Source organism: Lichenostomus cassidix, chromosome 8, assembly GCF_008360975.1.
Source record: "Lichenostomus cassidix isolate B80296 chromosome 8, HeHo_3.0, whole genome shotgun sequence".
Lineage (NCBI taxonomy): Eukaryota > Metazoa > Chordata > Aves > Passeriformes > Meliphagidae > Lichenostomus > Lichenostomus cassidix.
In genome coordinates, this window is record NC_139489.1 from 9,030,147 (window position 1) to 9,049,256 (window position 19,110).

At 44.2% G+C, this 19,110-nt stretch overlaps 2 protein-coding genes across 7 annotated transcripts in view; one reads left to right on the forward strand and one right to left on the reverse strand.

The window, feature by feature from the left end:
• The window catches only part of TESK2 (testis associated actin remodelling kinase 2), a 115,654-nt gene extending 102,133 nt beyond the window's left edge, over positions 1 to 13,521 (forward strand). For all 6 annotated transcript variants that reach the window (XM_085067723.1, XM_085067722.1, XM_085067721.1 and 3 more), the window contains 5 exons: positions 198 to 273; positions 1,921 to 2,004; positions 3,108 to 3,194; positions 6,691 to 6,826; positions 8,638 to 13,521. In XM_085067723.1, coding sequence (XP_084923849.1) covers positions 198 to 273; positions 1,921 to 2,004; positions 3,108 to 3,194; positions 6,691 to 6,826; positions 8,638 to 9,650 — 1,396 coding nt within the window. In that variant the 3' untranslated portion in view covers positions 9,651 to 13,521. The remainder of the gene's footprint in view (positions 1 to 197; positions 274 to 1,920; positions 2,005 to 3,107; positions 3,195 to 6,690; positions 6,827 to 8,637) is intronic.
• A 633-nt stretch (positions 13,522 to 14,154) lies between these two features.
• TOE1 (target of EGR1, exonuclease) lies at positions 14,155 to 18,681 on the reverse strand. The gene is made up of 7 exons (XM_085067727.1): positions 18,514 to 18,681; positions 18,397 to 18,437; positions 18,192 to 18,288; positions 17,866 to 18,024; positions 17,304 to 17,563; positions 15,799 to 15,970; positions 14,155 to 15,093 (listed from the first exon to the last, which is right to left on the reverse strand). The coding sequence occupies exons 1-7, from the start codon at positions 18,625 to 18,627 to the stop codon at positions 14,302 to 14,304; spliced, it is 1,635 nt and encodes a 544-aa protein (XP_084923853.1). The 5' UTR covers positions 18,628 to 18,681; the 3' UTR covers positions 14,155 to 14,301.
• Positions 18,682 to 19,110: the final 429 nt, after the last annotated feature.

Sequence of the window (19,110 nt, forward strand, 5' to 3'; positions counted from 1 at the left end):
AAAACTATTGAACATCTGTAACCTTAAAATAAAAAATTCTTTTAAAGTGACTGAGCACTTAAAAACTGGAAATAAAATATGAGTAATTGACTGAAGTAATTGATTGGGAAAGTTATTAGCAATGCTTGAGCATTTAATTAATGGTTCTTCCTTCTCTCCCACCACCTCCCCTCCATATCTATCCCATATCTGTATAGTGAGAAGTTACCAGTTGTGGGTTCACCCTTCTGGATGGCACCTGAAGTTCTCAGAGATGAGCCCTACAATGAAAAGGTAGGTACATGATATAAACACAGTTAGTTGTCAAATGTTTCTCTTCTGTAGCTGGATGCATGATTTAGAATTCCCATAATATTAAAACTCTTATTTTCACTTGTGATTTATCTGTATTCTGTAGATCATTCAGACTAAGGAAGAGTGAGAGTTGAATAGCTTATATATTTAATTCATGGTGTGTAATCATATATGGAAATAGAATTGGTTTTAGGATTGTTCTCTGCTATGCTATTTCCATTCTGAAACACCCCACATGCTGAAATATGGTAATGTCTTGTTGACCTAACACAATTTAATTTCACAAATTCTCGTGAGAAATATAATGAAGGTGCTTCCCTGACTGTACACTAGTGAAATCGGGGTAGAAGTAAAAGGTGTCTATGTAAACTTGCACAATTCTATATGTGTGTGTGTGTATGTATATGGGTGTATGTATGTATGTGTCTGTGTATAAATATAAAAAATAAACCATCATGTCTTAAGGTAAGATACCTTGATAAGACAAAATGTGTTCCAAAGGTACTTGTAAGTTTTCCTGTTTGTGTCATTGGGAAATGTTTCTTTCAGAGGAGGATCAGATCACACTGAATTTTAGAAACAGTGTTTTCAATCAATCTCTTCTTTACACAAGATTTTCTCCCCATTACTTCAGCCCTGTCAATGTACCTTTTCTGTGATAAAGCCCACATCCTGTACCTCTCTATATCTAGTAGTCAATAATCTGTTTGATTGGTGGTACTTCTGACTTGCAGGAAAGCAGTAATTACCTCAGTAATGAATGCAATAATTACCATTTCAAAGCTTTTTAAAGAGTTTCAATTGACCTAAATTAATAATAAAGTACCCAAATCTATGGTGCCACATTCTTCACTAACCCTACCACAGGGAGGACTAAAGAGGAAGTATATGAGGTCTCATACCGCATCAGCCTGATGCATAAGGGATGAGGGATTCACGCTTCTGCCGTGTAGACTTGTATTCCGCATTTTTGCTAAATTTTATTACCTGAAAAATTCAGGTGGGTGGAAATCTGAGGAACTGTGCAGCTCCAGGGGTAGTCAGATAAGTGGTTACTAAGTGTCATGGAAAATGAGCACTGATACCCAGTGCTGCTACATATCTCAAGCTTTGGGAAGACAGTTTTCTCCAAAGGTACTGAAGTGAGAAGAGAAAAATGTAATTTTTTTAAGAAACAGCATTAATGTTCTGGCTAGGCTGTGATCATGTGTATTCTAGACCTGTTTTTCTAACCACAGTGATATATAGGCATGTCATGTTTTGGTTATGTTTTTAATTATTCCGATGTGTAGGACATCAAATGGAACTTCACCATTCTTTGTGCAAGGAAGGATTTATTTTTTAATTTTTTATGCTGCTGAATTAAGAGCGCTTTGGTTTTTGTTTTGGTTTTTTTTAAGTTTTAAAGTTGTCATTGTTATTTTTGCAACAAGAATGCTTTCTATGAGGCTGTGTTTCTTCACGTGGAAAATGTTAGCTCTAATCTAGTTGCTCAGTGTTGTAAGGCTGTGGTGTTTCGTTGTTTTATGATAGCCATTTGGGATAAGGAGAAACTCAGTGGCAGATAAGAATGCTGAGTATTCATAGCTGAACCATGTGTCTATTAATTTTTTCTTTTTCTCTCAGGCAGATGTATTCTCCTATGGCATAATTCTGTGTGAGATTATAGCAAGAATACAGGCAGACCCAGACTATCTCCCTCGCACAGAGGTAAGTGGTTATGTTTATAACATTGGTGGGAGGTGGTGAGTCTGCCATGATAATGGCCCAGGCTTTAGAACGTCTGCCACGGCTGTCAAAAGATAGGATGAATAGGTGTGACATTAAAAATAGCCTGTAAAGGGCTTTTGCTCTTTCTGCTGTTACTGTAGGAAGCTCCATTGAAGACACTTTCTCAGAGACTTTGTGCAGCTGCAATCCTCATGGGAATCCTTTCTGCCCCTAACTGGCAGGACATCGAGAGCATTGCAATGCAAACCCTTCCTTTTGTGGAGTGATAGCTCATGTAGACTTCTTGCCAGGTTCAGAATAAGGCACTTCTGGCACACTGCGTGCACTAAGCAGCTCCCCCTTGTGAAAGGGGCAGGAGATGTGTTAACAGCAAAAATAAGTTCACCCTTAGTTTTGTGTGGACTCTGCTAAGCACTGTGGATCTGAGTTATAATTGATTAATTAAAGAAACTTTTCACTTTATTCGTCCCATCTGCAGGGCAGCTTTTGACCCTCTGTGAGGGTTATTCCAAATTGTCTATCTCCCTCCATTTATGAAAATAGAAAATTGTTTACGTCTTGAACTGCAAAAAATAAAAATATTCTCTTTTAGTCTGCCCTTCAGATTTTATAGATGTGTGCTTAAGGGACTGGATAATTTGTATTACCAGTCTACCATCCAGTGAAAAGTTAGCCATTTTAACTGATACATTTCCATCATAGCAAAGCCTCTGGTTTTACAGCAGGCTGTTAATTTGCACAATGGAAGTCACTATAGTGAAGCATCACAGTATAAGCTATTGTTTCTAAATCCATGTGGGCAACATTTCAAGTGCAATGGATTGCATTTGAATCCATGAAGAAGGATGGGCTTTGATGTCAGCCCGTTCTCTTACAGGTATCCTGTATCAATAATTCCCACTGGGAATGCTGCAGTTTGGAGTGTGCATGAAGTTTGCTCAGACTCCTCTGTTATGTGGTTGCTGAGAAGGTGTTCATGGTTATTTCTGATAATTTCACATAGGGACCTCCTAAAAAGAACATGCATCGAGCAAGATAGCAGACCTCATTAATTTCTCTATGCTTTGTTGTCATTTGTACAGAATTTTGGATTAGATTATGATTCCTTCCAGCACATGGTGGGAGACTGTCCTCCTGACTTCCTCCAGCTGGCCTTCAACTGCTGTAACGTGAGTATTGTACTTGAAGGGGAGAGGCTTAAACTGGAGTTCTCTAAATCCCTCTGGCTTTTGAAGATAAAGCTTAAAGCATTTACAGAAGAGACTTGAAGAGCCTACCTATAGAAGCAATGTACCTTCTGACAACCCAGGAAGTCCCTTTCAGTTTTTATAATCCTTCCCTTCGCCTTGCAAAAAGGTCTGTCTTGTGTTTTTGCAATTCTGTGTTCTGTCATGCCAAACAAACAGGTCTGGCACACTGAACAGCTTCTTGCAGGTTGCTCAGGCTGATCATAACCAGTTTGATGCCATTGACACTGGCTAACCCTCGGACTGACAAATCCAGCTGTTGTTGTATACCAATCTACTGAGCTATGAAGGAAGGACTCAGTTGCTCTCACAAACAGAGAGAGAAAACAAATCAAAAACAGGCATTAAACTACTCTAAAGTGTCTATAGGATGCCTTTTGAAAAAGAATTTGACATCCAAATCCTTAGCCTGTGTCATAAAATTCAAACTTGGACCGAAATGATTTAATATCTGTAAGGCTATAGGTCATGTGCTGTATGGAGAAAATTTTCTGGCAATCATTCAAGTTAAATTGTGAGAGTGCTGGATACCGTCCTGGCTCCTGATTGTGAAAACTCCAGGGCAGTAGATCTCTTCTGCTGGTTGTCCTGGAACAGAGTTACCTAGTACCATTGTACAGTAAACCAGTTTATGTAAAATAAGAGAACCTGAGCTTCCACAACTTTCAGCTGAAGTTGGGAATGTCCAGTTTGTTCAACTAAAGTAAACGCAACTTTAAAAAATTTTATTGCACAAAACTTGGCCCTGGATTCCCAACCAGGCTGTGCTGGAACTGATGCCAGCACTGTTCAAGTGAGTGCTTTTAAGAAGTCTCATCTCTATGTGCTGTTTGATGGTTATTTTTGACCTACCTCTCTCTTTACTTTATGTTAGTAAAAATGCCAGTGCTGAAGGAGAGAATGGTATAAAGGTGAAAATGGAGGAAATGACTGACTGCTGCTCTTGACACCACATGGCATAATTTAATTCTAAAAACGTTTGTGGAACTTACTATGGACGAGCTATTTAACTCCTCTTATTTCACCTTGGTACAGCAGAGCTTGCTTCACCTGAATAGTGGTACATCTGGCTTATGTTTATGAAGTGTTTTGATTACATGAGCACTAAAGGGTTTGGTTAGAAATAGGATTTGACTTTGGAAATCTCAACTCCCATCTGCAGACTCCAGAAATGGTACTGCATCCAAACACACAATGCATGATTCAAAGTAATTTTTCAGCTCAGAAATTCAGAGTAAACTGCTCATGAAGGAAGGGGCAGTGACCTTGTATTTTCATGTGAGAATTTGGTGTGCTTAGAGAAAAAGGGTTTTCTCCCACTCATTATTGTCAAATGCAGCTTCCTGTATAATAAATGTCCCTTCACTGAATTGAAATGGAAATTACTGTCTTGTGATCCAGCCATTAATATGCTGATTTCAGTGTGGGGCATGCTGGAATTCACATACCACTCACCTAGGAGAAGGAAAAAGGGGGTAAACAGATAAGGCTTTCTTATATCTTCCTAAGCATGCTGTGCTTCAGTAAGAGGTGATCAGTGTGGTAATTTGCACTGAGACATGGACATTTATATAGCTTTTGATAATTTAATAGGTTAACAAGGTGTGAACTTTATAGCCCAGCTTATATGCAAAATATGCAAATATACAAAGCCCTGGGATTTTCTACAGCCAGGAAATGTGTTTTAAGGCACCCTAAGAAAACCAGTAGAAACTAATGCATATGAGTAGTGGATTAAAATTTAATTTACTGTTATAAAGTGGGGAGATTTGTAAATAAGCACCTGCAAGGAAGGCTCCCCAACAATTATAAGCCTACTTGTGGGAATATTTAATAAACTTATTCATAAATGATCATGCAAAAAGCTTACCAGATGAGCTGAGCTGTGGGCAACTGATGCTTTGAAAAGGAACCTTCTCTTCCATTTGAGCAAAATCTGGACTGTGCAGGGATGGAAGAGGCAAATACTGCTTTGAGTAACTTTTCCATTGCTGCTCTTGTCTTGGATCTTATCTAGCACAAATGAAAATAGCCAGAGAGCTCTTTTTACTTCCTCTAACTTCTGTAGCTTGCAACAGCTCCCTAAGCTTCCCAAATTAGTACGTTTGTCAGAGTACTGTGTGTGCTTCACTGTTGCCCCTGCCCTACTCTTTCAGTGAAGTACGGAATGCAGAAAAATATGTTTTCCAATGCCAGGAAATTGCAGCTGCTGCTTCAGAACAATTTCTTGCTGCTCTGGAGCTCTTCAAGTGTGGTTTCTTTGTTTGGTTTTCATTACTGTACATAGGAATTTTTAGCCCTTTACCCCTTGTTGCTAGAAGGTGTTCTGGCATTGCTGATCATACCAGTTCTCTTCAGAAAGATCCATCTCAAAGAACCTGCAGGGCAGTATCAGGGAGGTATTTGGGGTTTGTTGTGTACAAAGCATCACTGTTCCTGTTGCAGAGGTGAGATTTGTCTGGGCTTGCCCACTTTGTAAAAGCCTTTAGAAGGCTGGAAACAGCAATCAGATCAAGCAGAATTGTTTTTATTACTGGGATGAAGTTAACTTTCAGCTGCTGAATTAGATGTTGTTACCTACAGTAGTGTAGCCTATAACATACATGCAGGGTCAATGCTCAAAATGATGAAATGCCTTCAAAGTTACTGCTTAAATGAAGCTGCTTGCCCTGTGGTACAATTTTAGTGTTGGACTTTGTTTAGAGATGCATATCTGCTAGAGTGAATATATAAATACATACTGAGAAATACAGGCTAATACATACTGATGAGCAGGGGGAATATTTTACCTGGGAAAGATGGATTTTTTTTTTCCTAATTTATAACTTTGTTAAATTATATAACCACCCTTGCTTCCTTACAAGATAGACCACTACACTGAGTAGTATGGCTAATTAACAGATGGAAAAATACAACATTTTCAGCTTTAAAATCAGCAGTGCCATTTAGGTGTATTTTAATTAAAGCCACAAGGAGATGATGGAAGAATTACAATCTTTTAAAGACTGACATAGCCATGTTGTTTTGTGTAATCCTTTTGAAATAACATAGGTACATAATCTCTCATAACCAGAGTCCAGAAAGAAAGAAAAAAAGCAATCCTGAACTATGCAAGCTGTTTCAAGCAAACCAACTAACCCCCCTCACCAGCCATGAATCTGACAGTTTCCCACCTTTTCAATTTAAAATTTATCCTCTTCATAGAATATTTACAAATTGATAATTGAATGTGAGAGGTGTAATAGACAGAATACTGCTTTTCCCCTTCTTTAAACAGGGTTTTTTGCAACAACAACAAACTTAAAACTGTTTCAAATTTCCTCAGTTTCCCCAGATTGTCCCTCTGTCTGTCCACTGTTTAAGCAGAATAACATGTACCAAACCCACATGGACTTATTTGATTTGTGTGCATTCACAGATGGATCCAAAGCTGCGTCCTTCTTTTGCTGATATTGTCAAAACACTGGAGGAAATGTTAAACCGCCTGAGAAATGAGGACTCAGAGAGAGACAGAAAGTTCTTGAACCTAGACAACAGTGAAAGAAAACCAAAAGGTAAGTGCCTGTATTGCACAAACATTGCTGTGTGGTCACAGCAAGAGGAGACAAAGCTTCATATTTTGAAAACTGGCATTTTGGCTGTATATAGTATAATTTACAGTTTATGAATGATTTTACACAAATCTTGAAAACTATTCTGGAACAATGCTATATACTTTGCGTTGCAGAGTGTCCTTTGCTGAAAAAACAGCTGTTTTTAAATTATCTGATAAGCTCTTGGGAGGAAATATAGCATTCATTTGGAAATGGTTTTGTAAGTTGCTAATAGTATATGAAAATCTATCAACTTTTTATTTATCGCTGCCATACATATACATAATTTCTTTGGTGTATGTTACATGTAACATTTAGAGGCTTCTTAAATTCCTTCAGGAGGAAGAGCACAGAAGATGCAAGAGTATTATAAAGTACCTAGAAATACTCTGAAAGACGAGAAAAGATGAGTCCCAGGTCTGCTTGGGAATGTTGGCCTTGAAAGGTTTTCTCTAAAGCTGTCTGGTGCCACCTGGTGTGGGGAGCAAACTCTTGTAGCCTGGGCCGTATTCTGACTTGGGTGTTTTATGTTAGTACACTTCTGGCATTAGAAACTTAAGAGTACATTTAAAATAGTTTCTCATATTATGCGGATATACAGATATGCAACATATGGACATACCTATTGATCTGTAATAGAGTCATAGATTGAAATAATTATTCTGTACTTCAAACCACGTAGAGTTAATGCATGTGGTAGTTCTCCCACACTTGGAAAGCATCAAAAAGAGGTGTGAGTTTAAAAGGAAATTTGTTTGTTTGTTTAGGGTTTTTTGTTGGGTTGGGTTTTTTGGTTTGGGGCTTGGGGTTTCTTTTCATTTTACTGGCATTCTCCGTTTGGAGTACATGTACAAAACAAGTACTTCTCAAAGAAGTGTTACATGCTGTTCTTTGACTTGCATAGTCTTTTCCTACAGAGTTTCTTTCAGACTGTAGTCTGAACCATGGCAGTATTTAAAGGGAAAAGTGAAAATCCATATGTGCTTATTCTGGAAATGATAATCAAAATGAGATATCACTTCTTTATACTCATTTGTTATTGCTCTAACACAGCTCTTCAGAGGCACCTTGAGAGCCCGTGACAGATGCGTGTTCCAAACACTCAAGGAGTTAACATCCACCATTTGCTCATACTATTCTAGTGATATAGCTTTTCTTTATAAACGTGTGTGTGTGTGTGTGTAGTGAGTGCAAATACACAGGCATATGTACAACTTTTAAACTCCTATTCATTAGGGTCAGACTCTCGTATATCCCTAGTTTTGTACTGGATAATGTGCTGAAGGAAGGCTGGGATGGAATGATTTAAAATCTCCATGGTACAAGGAGGGGCATTTATTTTGGTCTTAGACATTTCCCATTAGGGTGAAAAAGTCCCAATTTCTTTGGCAACTATGTTTTATACTGGATCTGTTTTGTGGTCAGTAGCACCAACATACCTTGGGCAACCTCTGCTGCAAGCCACGACGATAAATCTGTAAACATGCAAATTGTTCTTCTCCAACACCACCCTGTGCCATCTCTGCTGTGGCAGTGTACTGGCAGCAAGGAGGTTTGAAGGGGCTCTAAAATATGCTGAGGAGGGGAGAATGGTGTTCTTGTGTTTGTGCAGGAGCTTAAAAGGAAGGAGCAGAGGTGCTTATGGAATGTCATTTGGATTATCAGAAATGCAGCTTTTTTCTTTACAGTTGTCATGAAGGCTCTGTCAGTGAGCAGATGTACAGCTATATGGAGCTTCTTTAAGCTAAGAGTATTTCTCTTTTTCTATTCAGGATCAATTGACAAAGGACCAGGAGTAAAACGTTTGAGTTCCTTGGATGATAAGATCCCACCCAAGTCACCCCGTCCGCGTCGGAATATCTGGTTGTCACGCAGCCAGTCGGATATCTTCTCCCGCAAGCCTTCCAGGAAGATAAATGTGCAGGACCCCTACTACACACCAAGCAAAGGCTTAGGCCGGAAAGTTAATCCCTTCAGTGCCCGGGAGGACCTCAAAGGGGGAAAGATCAAATTCTTTGACATGCCAAGCAAGTCTGTGATTTCCCTCGTGTTTGACTTGCATTCTCCAGAGGCAGGTGGAGGCCTGAAAGCCAGCCAGTCCCAGTTCCGGCAGGCATATAGCACAGACTGGCAAGAACTTTCCCTTCTTCCTGGGAGGAGATGCAGATCACTTCCACTGTCTCCTGAATTACCACACAAGGAATATGGCCTGTTTGGGGGACTGTCTTCAACTGTTGGCAGGTGTGACCCAGCCCAGTTAGGTGCAGAGGTTCGGCAAAAACTCTTGAGTAGCACTAAATATGGTGTGTCAGAGATACCCCCCTTTCATGCCAAGCCTCACAGACCAGAGTTTCTTCTTGCACCAGGACAAGAAGAGGATATGGACTGTTCAGATGGGGCAGTGGCCCAGGAGGAAAATGGGTTTTGCCCTGTTGAGAACACGTGTGGAGATGCAGCATGTGATCAGCCATTAGTGCTGGTCCAGTCTGGGCCACTATCTTACAAAAAGCTCACAGTTGAGAATTCAGTGAACTCTGAGGGACATGACTCCCCACAAGTGTTTGCAGGTTGTCTCCCTTCTGAAGAGATGGAGGTAGAAGATGATGTACTGAAAATTACTCTGTTAGAGTCTACAAAGCCTCTGTTCAGTGTTAGCCCCTCCACTGAGCTGAAGAGAGAGGCATGGCCCTTCAGGGAGCAGGATGGGGACAGTCCTGCCCTGTTGTCTCAGACTTCCTCCAACATCTCAGCAAGTGGCAGCACAAAGTCAGCTTGTGACATATAAAGAGAGGGCTCAAGCTGAATGTGTCCTTGAGGGAACAGTTGTTCCCTGTTGCTGAAATGCTGTTTTTCTGCAGTGCTGGGCTTCACATTTGAAAGAGACTCAACGGATGGTGGAAGCTGGCTGTCATACAGATAGCTGCAGACAGTGTCTGAAGAGACTGATTATTTTATAAAACTTTAAATCAAATTGTGCTTATTCCCTTTCCTGATTTGCATTAGGAGGGGGAACTACTCCAGCCAGAATGGCCATGTGGGTCCCACAGCCCTTCCAAGAGGCAGCAGCCAGAGCAGGCACCATATAAACAGTTTGACTGAATTTCCAGCATGGGGCATTTTAAGGTCTTAAGCTCCATGTAGAGTAGAAAGAATGACCCTTAGATTTTTCCCTCTTCCTCTGACTGACCAGTTGCTCTAAGCCACTGCAGATTTTTCATTAACATTCTGCATCAGTGCACGTGAGTCAGAGCCTCTGTTTTAGAAACAGGCACAGAAGTCTTTCCAAGCTATGTTGAGCAGATAGGAATGCTCTCTGGTCCCAGAGCTGCTTTGAATGCTGTTGTAGCATTAAACAAGCTCTTCTTTGAAAAGCAGCAAAAACAAAACCCCTCATGCTGGTCACAATCTGCAGGCTGAGTCACATGACAAGTACTTTGCAATTAACAAGAAGAGTCTGTTCCCTGGTGTTTCATTTTCCCTTGGGATTTAGTAATGATGTTTAATACATTTGTGCAGGGAAGCTCTCTTCCTTGTACAGCTCTTTATGTACCTCAGACCAAATGTGGAGGAAGATTTGCCCAGGGCACAGAGAGGCATATTCCAGGCATTGCCATTTCTGGGCTTCTGAAGAAACTGCCCCTGAAAGTACCAGCTGTACTGAGCTTTTGGCAGGGGGTGTGCTCTTATCTCTGAAGAGCTGAGTGGACATCATGATCTGTTTCTGCAGAATAATTAAATGCAGTAGTTACATCACAACTGACTATTAGCACTAAGCTAGAAGGGTCACATTCACCTCCCTCTCTGGTACAACATCCCATCTGACTGATTTCACTGCAGTAATGATGGCTTCTCACCAGCCTGCTTAACAGAAGACAGGGATCTCCTGCTCAGGGGAAGTCACCAGCAGTGTTGTAGTCCCACAAGTACTCATAGAGAGAACAACTCACAGAGAGGGCTTTGAATTGTCAAACTGAAGAAAATTAGCTGGTCCCAAATTGACTTTGTTTCCTCTGCAGAAAGAAGCTGCTCTCTTTATTGGCTTCTCCTGTCACTGAATAGGATGATATTTTTTTTTATTTATTTACTTCCTTCCACCAGCAGGTACCTGTAAAGGAAGCAGCAACATGACCTCTAATGCTGCTTGCTGGAACCAGCATGTGATCCCTGCTCTGCGATGCAATATATGGGAAAGCTTGTTCTGTGACATTTGTGCAACATCCTGCCCTTTTCCACTACCATCATCCCAAAACCATGGGATTTTAAAATTTTTATTTTATGGGGTTTTTTTAACCTATATGATCATTCCTAAGTGAAGTAAACATTGCACACCTGCTGAGCAGATGGGGATGCAGCAGAGTCCAGAATTTCCTCCAGGTAGCCTATTACACTCTTCCTGATCTCTTGTAAGGATGGATGCTGTAAGCTAGTCTCTGATGGAAGACAGAGTATTTCTATTCTTCTCCCATCTCAAAGAAAGGATGGAGAAAGCCTTAGTTCTTTCGTGGCTGGGGTGTGTATCTTTCCAGAGGGGTAGGTAGTAGCTATTCTGTGAGTTACAACTATGACTTCCTCTAGTGAAGCATGTGTTAACATGAGGAGCAGTTTTCCCTTTGCAGTGAATGAAATGAGAAACCTGGTGTTGCTCAGTAGTTTAATACAGTCCATGCCACATTAGGCAGTTGTTAGCAGTTTGAAAGAGAAAACGCCTGTGCTCACTAAGATCACCCCTTTTGGCCCACGCCTCTCTGCTTCTTGAAGGTGCTGATCTGTAGACTAGTCTCTGTCTTCTGTATTGTGTCTGTAGAGTGCAGAGTAGCTTGTATGGCTGGCACTGTGTGTCACTTTCTTTGAGGACAGAGAAACAAATGCCAGAACCCAACCAATTGCCAGCGAGTTGCCTGCCTGGTGCCTGCTTGCTCTTGTTTTTTTTTTTTTTTTTTTTGTTAAATCTTTTTATCTTTGCTACAATTGTACGTTCTGGGAGAGAAACCATCTGCACCAGCTTCTGTTGTCACAAGATGAATTTAGGTGTGTGACTTCAGACAAAAAAGCAATAATGAGTAGTTTACTTTTGGATCACCAGGCTGAGGGAAGCTGATCAGCATCCCCCAGCAGCCTGTAGCCTGACCGGAGAGTACACGCACACCTCTGACTGCCCTGTGGCTCATGTGAGAAAGTCCTGGCTGTCAGTGCTGACACCTCATCACGAAGCCTGTTGCCCTCTCTGACACTGACTGCAAAGCTTGTGCAGTCAGGCTTGGGGTACCTCCGGGGCACCCATTGCAGTGACCTCACTGTTCTCTTACACCGCTGTCTTTACAATGTTTCCCTGCCCTTAATAACTCTTACAGAGCAGCATAGCTAAAATTTTATTTTCTTAAATGTCCGCTCTAAGCACAAGCAGTTGACATGCATTGGGCACAACTATCAACTTTTCTGGCTCTTTGTACTGAGGTGGAGATGTCAGAAATAGAAATGCCAAGGAGTAGCAGCTCAGGCCTTTCCTGGATTGGTCTGCATGGGAAGAGGCATGTGTATGAAACTGGAGTAAAAGGTCATTTTAAAAATCACAAAGGGGTTGCTAAAACCCAGTGCTTCCAAGGGTCTGGATGCAGCTGGAAGTCACTACATCTCATCCCTTTGGCTGTGTAAAGCTGAATCTAGGCTACACTTAGTAACTCCTAGGTTTTTTGCCTACTGATGTTGCTTTTCTACAGAGGGCCATTTTCTGACAGCTGCTGATAAACATGAATTTGAACATGTGGTCGGCAAACTACTTGTTCTATAGTGATGTGACAAAGTTTTATTGTGATTGGATTTTACCATGATTTTGACTTTACAGGAACAGTTCTTGTTCTTTTAAAGTACTTTCTACATATTGCTACACATCTCCCTGAAGAGATCAAGGATGTTTTTAATTCACTTTAAATCTATGTTGAGTTCATTTAAATGTCTGTTATAAGCTATTTTTGTCGTGGTTGCAGGTTGATAAAATGCAGCCAAGAGAATGCATGTGAATTGCTGCCCCTCAAAAGCAGCACAGCCAAGGGGCTGTAGCAGACTTGTACTTGCTGGAGAGGCATTGATGTATTATGTGTAACAGAACATTGGTATTTTTTGCCAGTACAACTAAAGACACTTGAATAATTCCTGTTTGCACTTAATGCTATTGTTTATATTGCATGTCACTACATTTCTATGCAAAACAAATAACCTTTTTTTGGGGAGAATGGGCAGCCAGATATTTGATTAAGTATAAAGATCTTTGCGAGATGATCTATTTTCGTATTTATGAAGGAGTTTTACGTCTTAATATTTTGCAGTCTGTAAATAGCTGAACTTGTAATTAAAGGCTTAGGAAGAAGTTTGTAGCCTGTGTATAATAGTAAGTTAACACTGCCAGAAAAAAAATCTTTGCGAAACAACTTTTCTAATATTGCGGATATTTATGAATATGTAAAGAAAGCACGTCTTGTTTTTATGTTGATTGACCTTCTGACTTTTTTGAACTATAGAAATGGTGTATGTTTTATTGGAACTGCAATAAGAAGTAACCAAAGATGAATCCACTTAAATATTTTCATAATTTTTTTCTTGGTCGGGTTTTGTAAACTTTCCCAACTTGCTTTCAAAATAAAAATGAAATCAAGGCCTGAGTGTTGTGATTAAGAGGACAATTCTAAGTTAAAACAGCTGGCTCAAATGCCTACTTAAACTACAACTGGCATCTATACCTGGCTTGAGATCGTATTTGTTATTACTTGGTGCTGAGCTATACACAGTGAAAGCTGTCATCCTCAGTCAGTATTATTTCTCTCCTGCATCTCACTGAAGTGTTCCACCATTAAATCCATGAGACTCAAGGATTTTTTTCCTGCTCTGCGTTACACTGCTCTAAAGAGCAGGCCATAGCTTGTTGACCTACCAGATAAGATGGCTTTTGATAGCAGCCTCCAGGACACTTGCCATGGTGGCTGCTGTGTTCTAGCCCTAAATAGCTTCAGTAGCACAGTAAGCTGTGCACTTTCTCAGGATCACATATCTGGCTTTTAGCCCTACTGCATCTCCCCTTGGAACAAGTCTGAAGACCTGCTATGACTTGGTTCTGTATGCAGTTCGCCTGCACTAGAATCAGCTGGCCCATTTGGGAGAAATTTTCTCCTTCCCTTCTCTCCTGTAGGAGCAAAGGTCTCATCTGTGCATGCTGTAACCAAAGGTGCACTTCTCCCCCTTTTTCAGCCTTATCCCTGCTTTCACATCCAAGCATGCCACTAAGGAACACAGGCAACTCCAGCTGAGAGCGATTTAATCGGTCAGATGTTAAAACAGAAACAAGAATATAAAACTGTTCCCTTTTTGGCGAGTTCTTGGTGCAAGAAAGAACTCCAAAACTTGGAGGAGAAAAAAAGCCCAGGTTAGTGAGGAGTTTTGTACCTCTATGCACTGTCCCAGGCCAACTTTATCTTCTCGCTGTGAGCTTTGGAAGATTTAGAAAACAAGCTCTTCACTATTTGCAGTGGCACTGATTTCCCACTGAGGTACAGTTTATTATGGCAGTCTGGCAACCAGGGCCCTGCACCAGCATCTGTGTGTTTCCCTTGCTTGAGCATCCAGACATAAGCCATGATATAGCCAGTCATGAACGCATCAAAGCCAGCTCGGTGTGTGCCCCCCTGCGAAGGAGGGCCATAGGTTTCCTTTTCCTTTCCTGCAGCTTCAGTCTCAGGGATGGCTGGGTGACTGGCTGAGCCCAACCCAGCAGGAAACTTCCTCTCTGCTTGGTCACTGTCAGAGGCATTTCCCTTGGCAGAAGGGCTCAGGGCAGCTGCTCCATGGGCACCAGTTCTTTCAGTGCTCCCCAGATTCTCTTCCCATTGAGTGCTGGTGTCAGAGCTGACCTCTGTTTCCATGTCCATGGTGATCTCCCCCTCTCCTCCAGGGGGCCTGCCCTCTCCATTGCGTGTGATCTGTGCCAGCTCTGTAGCAGCTGCAGGCTTATAGCAGCTCTGTTTCCGTGGTGGTCCCTCCTCCCCGTTCTGAGCTTGCTCCTTTTTTTCCCCTGAGCTTTCCTGTTCGAACTCCATTGCAGGCACTTTCATGTTCTTCCGATGCTTCCATCTCTGCTTCCGTTTCTTTCGCTTCTCCCAAAGCTTGTCATCCTCATCAATGATGAGGTCAATGTTATGAGACTGTGGACACTTCACCCCTTTTGGACACCAGCCATAGGCCTAGGGAGAGAGACAGAAGTAAGGAAAGCATTTTTCAGAGTGGTCAAGCACTGGAGCAGGGGCCTGGAGTTGTTTTTTAATCTCTATCCTTACACAATTTCAAAATTTACCAAATAAGGCTCAGAGCAACACTGAGGAGGTGGTTGGATGAGAAACTTCCAGATATTTCCTCAACCTATGTTCTGTGCCAGAATGTGCAACATCTGGAAGAGCTCCTTTTCTCCACAAAGCACCTGAAGCCAGTTATGATCTGATCAGATGGGCTCTTTGCTGCTGTAGCCACACCAGGACAAGCTGTTGTGGATCACCCTAAGCTACAGCGCCAGAAGCTGCAGACAGGTAGTAATTTTTTATATCTAATGAAGATACAGGGAAGGGTAGAGGTGGCATTTCTTACTGGTAGAACAGCCAAACTAATGCAGAACTTGCAGCCCTCCCAAGACAGCAATGGATACTGTAACTCACACTATCCCAGTGTTTAGGCCTTTCACAATCTTCCTAAGGAAGCCTGTAGGATTCCCCACCTCCAAGCAGAGCAAGCTACTGCCCTGTCTGTCACAAAAACACCTAAAGCTTGAAAATATTCCATGTACTGTGAAGCAAGGGGAAATTCAATTCGCAGGTGCTTTCCTACCACATCTTGCTCAGGCCACATGTGCCTCTTTCCATGGAGCCAGGGACGGAGTGGGGACTCACGTTACTTACCGAAAATTTCTCACAGACAGGCACATTATTGCCCCCTCCAGCATTGTGACTTTCTTCTTCCAGAGAGCAGTAGCGGTAGTCGATGTACCGGGACATGTTGGCAGGGTAATTGCAGAACTCCACAGTGAGGTGCTGCCCACTGGAGTCCCTCAGCTTGCAGTTCTCTCGCTTGCTGGAACAAGAGGAGCACACAGTTACTGTGGGACAGGACCAGGGCATGGAGCAAACACACTGCTCTCCACCAACTCTCAACGCCACGATTTTCCTGCTCTTGAGTTCCAGCCCCAGCTCGACAGCTTGCTAGAAAGAAATCCAGCCCTGGGAGAACAGCTTTAGTAAGTAGTTGCTTCCATGCTGATTTAAAGGTTGTCTTTTTTTTTTTATGCTGACATACAAGAAGGGAAAAGTGTCTCTGATGAAGCTGAAAATGAGAGAAAGGGATGCATAGTTTGGTTTTCTAACTAAAAAGGGCACTAAGATATCTGTTTGTCTTCACAATGTTAATGGACAAATTGCCCCCAAATGAGGTGCTGTGCAGCCCATCCAGCAGTCACTACACAGGCAGGCTGAATCTGGGCAATGCAGGTAACAAGGAAGGGGTTTTCACCTCATGAGAACAAAATCTGATCTCTGTTTTGTCCCAAGAGCTGGTTAAAAGGCCCAAAACTTCTGGAAGTCTCTACCTAATGAGAATTGTGGGTTAAAACATTTAAGACATCAGTTTATAAAGTTTTTTAATCTTGTCAAAACAAAGCACTCTCCTGTTCTGAGAACAGCCATCTTGAATGTTTTCAGACCTGTCAAAGTGGCATTTCCTGACATAAAACAGTCACTAAAAATACCATTTCTCTTCAAAACACCATGACTTGAGCTCTGTGGAGATCCCATGGGCTGTATCACTGCCAGGGGCTTGTTTAGATTGCGTGGGGCCTGCAGAATGTGGAGCCAAGCTGCAAAGCACAGACGTGCATCCTGAACAAGAGCACAACCCTTGCTTGGAAGGAAGTGATGGGAGTCAGAGCAGGCCACAGGCATCTCATGTACAGGACGTGTGACAGAGCTGGTCAGTGTCAAGGAGTGCAGGGAGCACCCACCCTTTAACTGCAGTGTCCCTCACAAAAGAGAATTACAGCAAGCAGACCCTGCAGGACAGCCCTGGGTTTTTTTTTGTTCTGTGTGTGTTCCTGCTGTGACCCTGTGGCACTGCTAGACCAGAGCCAAGCCTACCCAATTAGATCTCAGGTCAGGTCACTGTGGTCAGTCTTCTGCTGGCACCAGTTCTGAAGGTCTCTTTCAGCTGCTGCCCATCAAACAGATAAGGCCTATTAAAAACTAAACCTACTCTAGAAACAGAAAAAGCACAAGGCAGAGTCACCTGAAAAGCACCTTTCTACAGTCAGTGGGACAGTGAAAGGACACAGCCCCCCTGCCTGGAAAAATAAACACACACAGAGTTTCCCTTTGCCTTTCCTCCTGTAAGCTCCAAGTACTGGAGTGCTGCTCACCACTTCTTGTAGGCGTACTCCAAGTAGCTCGCTACAAAGCGAGTCTCAAACTCTGAGGCGTATTTGGTGTCGTATATTCCTGCTGGGAACATCTCTGACAGGTCAGCAGTGAAGGTGCCAAGGCTCTCCGGGAGGTGAGCATAGAAACACTGGTACAGGAAGACCAGGTCGATCAGCCCATTATGGAGAATGAGAGGCTTCTTGGCTCGGATGAGCTCCAGGAAGAGTGTCCGAACGCTCAGGCTCTGGCTCTCATTGCCCTGCATGAGGAAGGAGCAGTCAGTGAGCCTTAGCACCCTGACTTGCTCTCACCCCGGGGAGCCTCAGAGCCTGCAGCAGCAGACTGATGCCCACAGCTACGACTTGCTCTGAACAGAGGCACAAATATTTGGAAAAACCACTGCAACAACTGGGTATAAAGCGGCAGAGAGGTGAAAGGAATAATGCTGCACTCAAGACCCCAGTGCAAGCCCACCTTTGTGAAGGAGCAAGGGAAGCCAGCACACTTCCAGAGCCCTGTAGCAGAGCAGGCTCAGGTGTCTGAAAGGGAGTGGGATTGTACCTTGTCGTTGCCCTTGTGGTAAGGGATCCCCTGTGAATATTGCTTGTTGAAGTCAAAGCCGTGCTGCACCAGGAACTGTACGGACTGGGGCTCGACAACGTAATCCTCGGTGCAGAGCAGCGTCAGGTTGTAGATCTGGCACAGGTACGTGTTCTCGGACTGCACAGGGAGAGCGTGCAAAGAGCCCGGGGACACCTGTCAGAGGGAGCTGCCGAGACAGCCGGGGCAATTCCACCGGGGAATTCCATCTCCCAGCGTGTTCCGATGCTCCCCGTTCCCCGGGAAGGACCGAGAGCAAACGGCCGCACTGCGACCCGCGCACGCACCTTCTCCGGGAGCTGCCTGAAGCAGGCGACGCCGAGGGACAGCACCGAGCGCGTCCTGGCGGCGCTGCAGACGGCCTTGTACCGCTCCTCGATGCACCTGGCGGCGAGAGAACGCGCCGTGACGGCTCCGGCCGGCCGCAGCCCCGAGGGAGGGCACCGGGCACCGGCACCGAGCGGCACACCCCCCACCCCACCGGGCACTCACGGGCTCAGCAGCGACTTTCGAGCGCCGAGGCCGCTCAGCTCCTGCGAGAGATACACACCGTCAGCGGCCCCGCGGGACCGGCCGCGCCCCTCCGCCGCCGCCCCCGCCCCGGCTCACCGTATCCACGGCCACGAAGGTGGCGGAGCGCAGCGCCAGCACCATGGAGGGCCACAGCTCCGCCAGGTTATCGCTCTGCACGTCTATCACCGGCACCCGCACCGGGCCCGCCATGGCCGCGCCCGCGCGGGCCCTCCGCCGCCGCGCCTGCCCGCCGCCTGCCCGCCGCGGGCCCCGCACGCCTCGCCCGCCCCACGCCCAGCGCCGCCCGCCCCCGCGGCCAGCGCGGCTCCTGCCGGCCCCGGTGGGGTTCTTTACCGTTCTCAAAATCCGTTTCCAACCGAAATTTGGAGTTAAGTCAACGGGCGTTCAGCTTGGACAGCTCCTTTGGGTCCTTCCCGAGCGGCCGCTCGGCCCGGCGGGAGAAGGGGCGGACACCTTTGGCTCCCGGCTTGCTGATTGGCTGCGGTGCGCCGGGAGGCCCCGCCCCTCGCGCTGTGTTCCGGGGGGTGTCGGGCACGAGCCTGCTGCGTGCGCCTCCCTTCCATTGGCTGGCGGGCGGGCGGGGGGCGGGGCGCCCCGCTCTGATTGGCCCTCGCTCGGGGGTGCGGCGGGAAACGTTTTCCCGGGAAAGCTGCTCGGCGGCGGGAGCAGTCC

Coding starts and splice junctions, on each gene's coding strand:
- TOE1 (XM_085067727.1), bottom strand. CDS start 18,627: ATGGCGGGCCCGGTGCGGGTGCCGGTGATAGACGTGCAGAGCGATAAC. Junction 18,289..18,396: donor CGAAAGTCGCTGCTGAGCCC/GTGAGTGCCCGG, acceptor TCTCGCCGCCAG/GTGCATCGAGGAGCGGTACA. Junction 15,094..15,798: donor CTGTCTGTGAGAAATTTTCG/GTAAGTAACGTG, acceptor CTCTCTCCCTAG/GCCTATGGCTGGTGTCCAAA.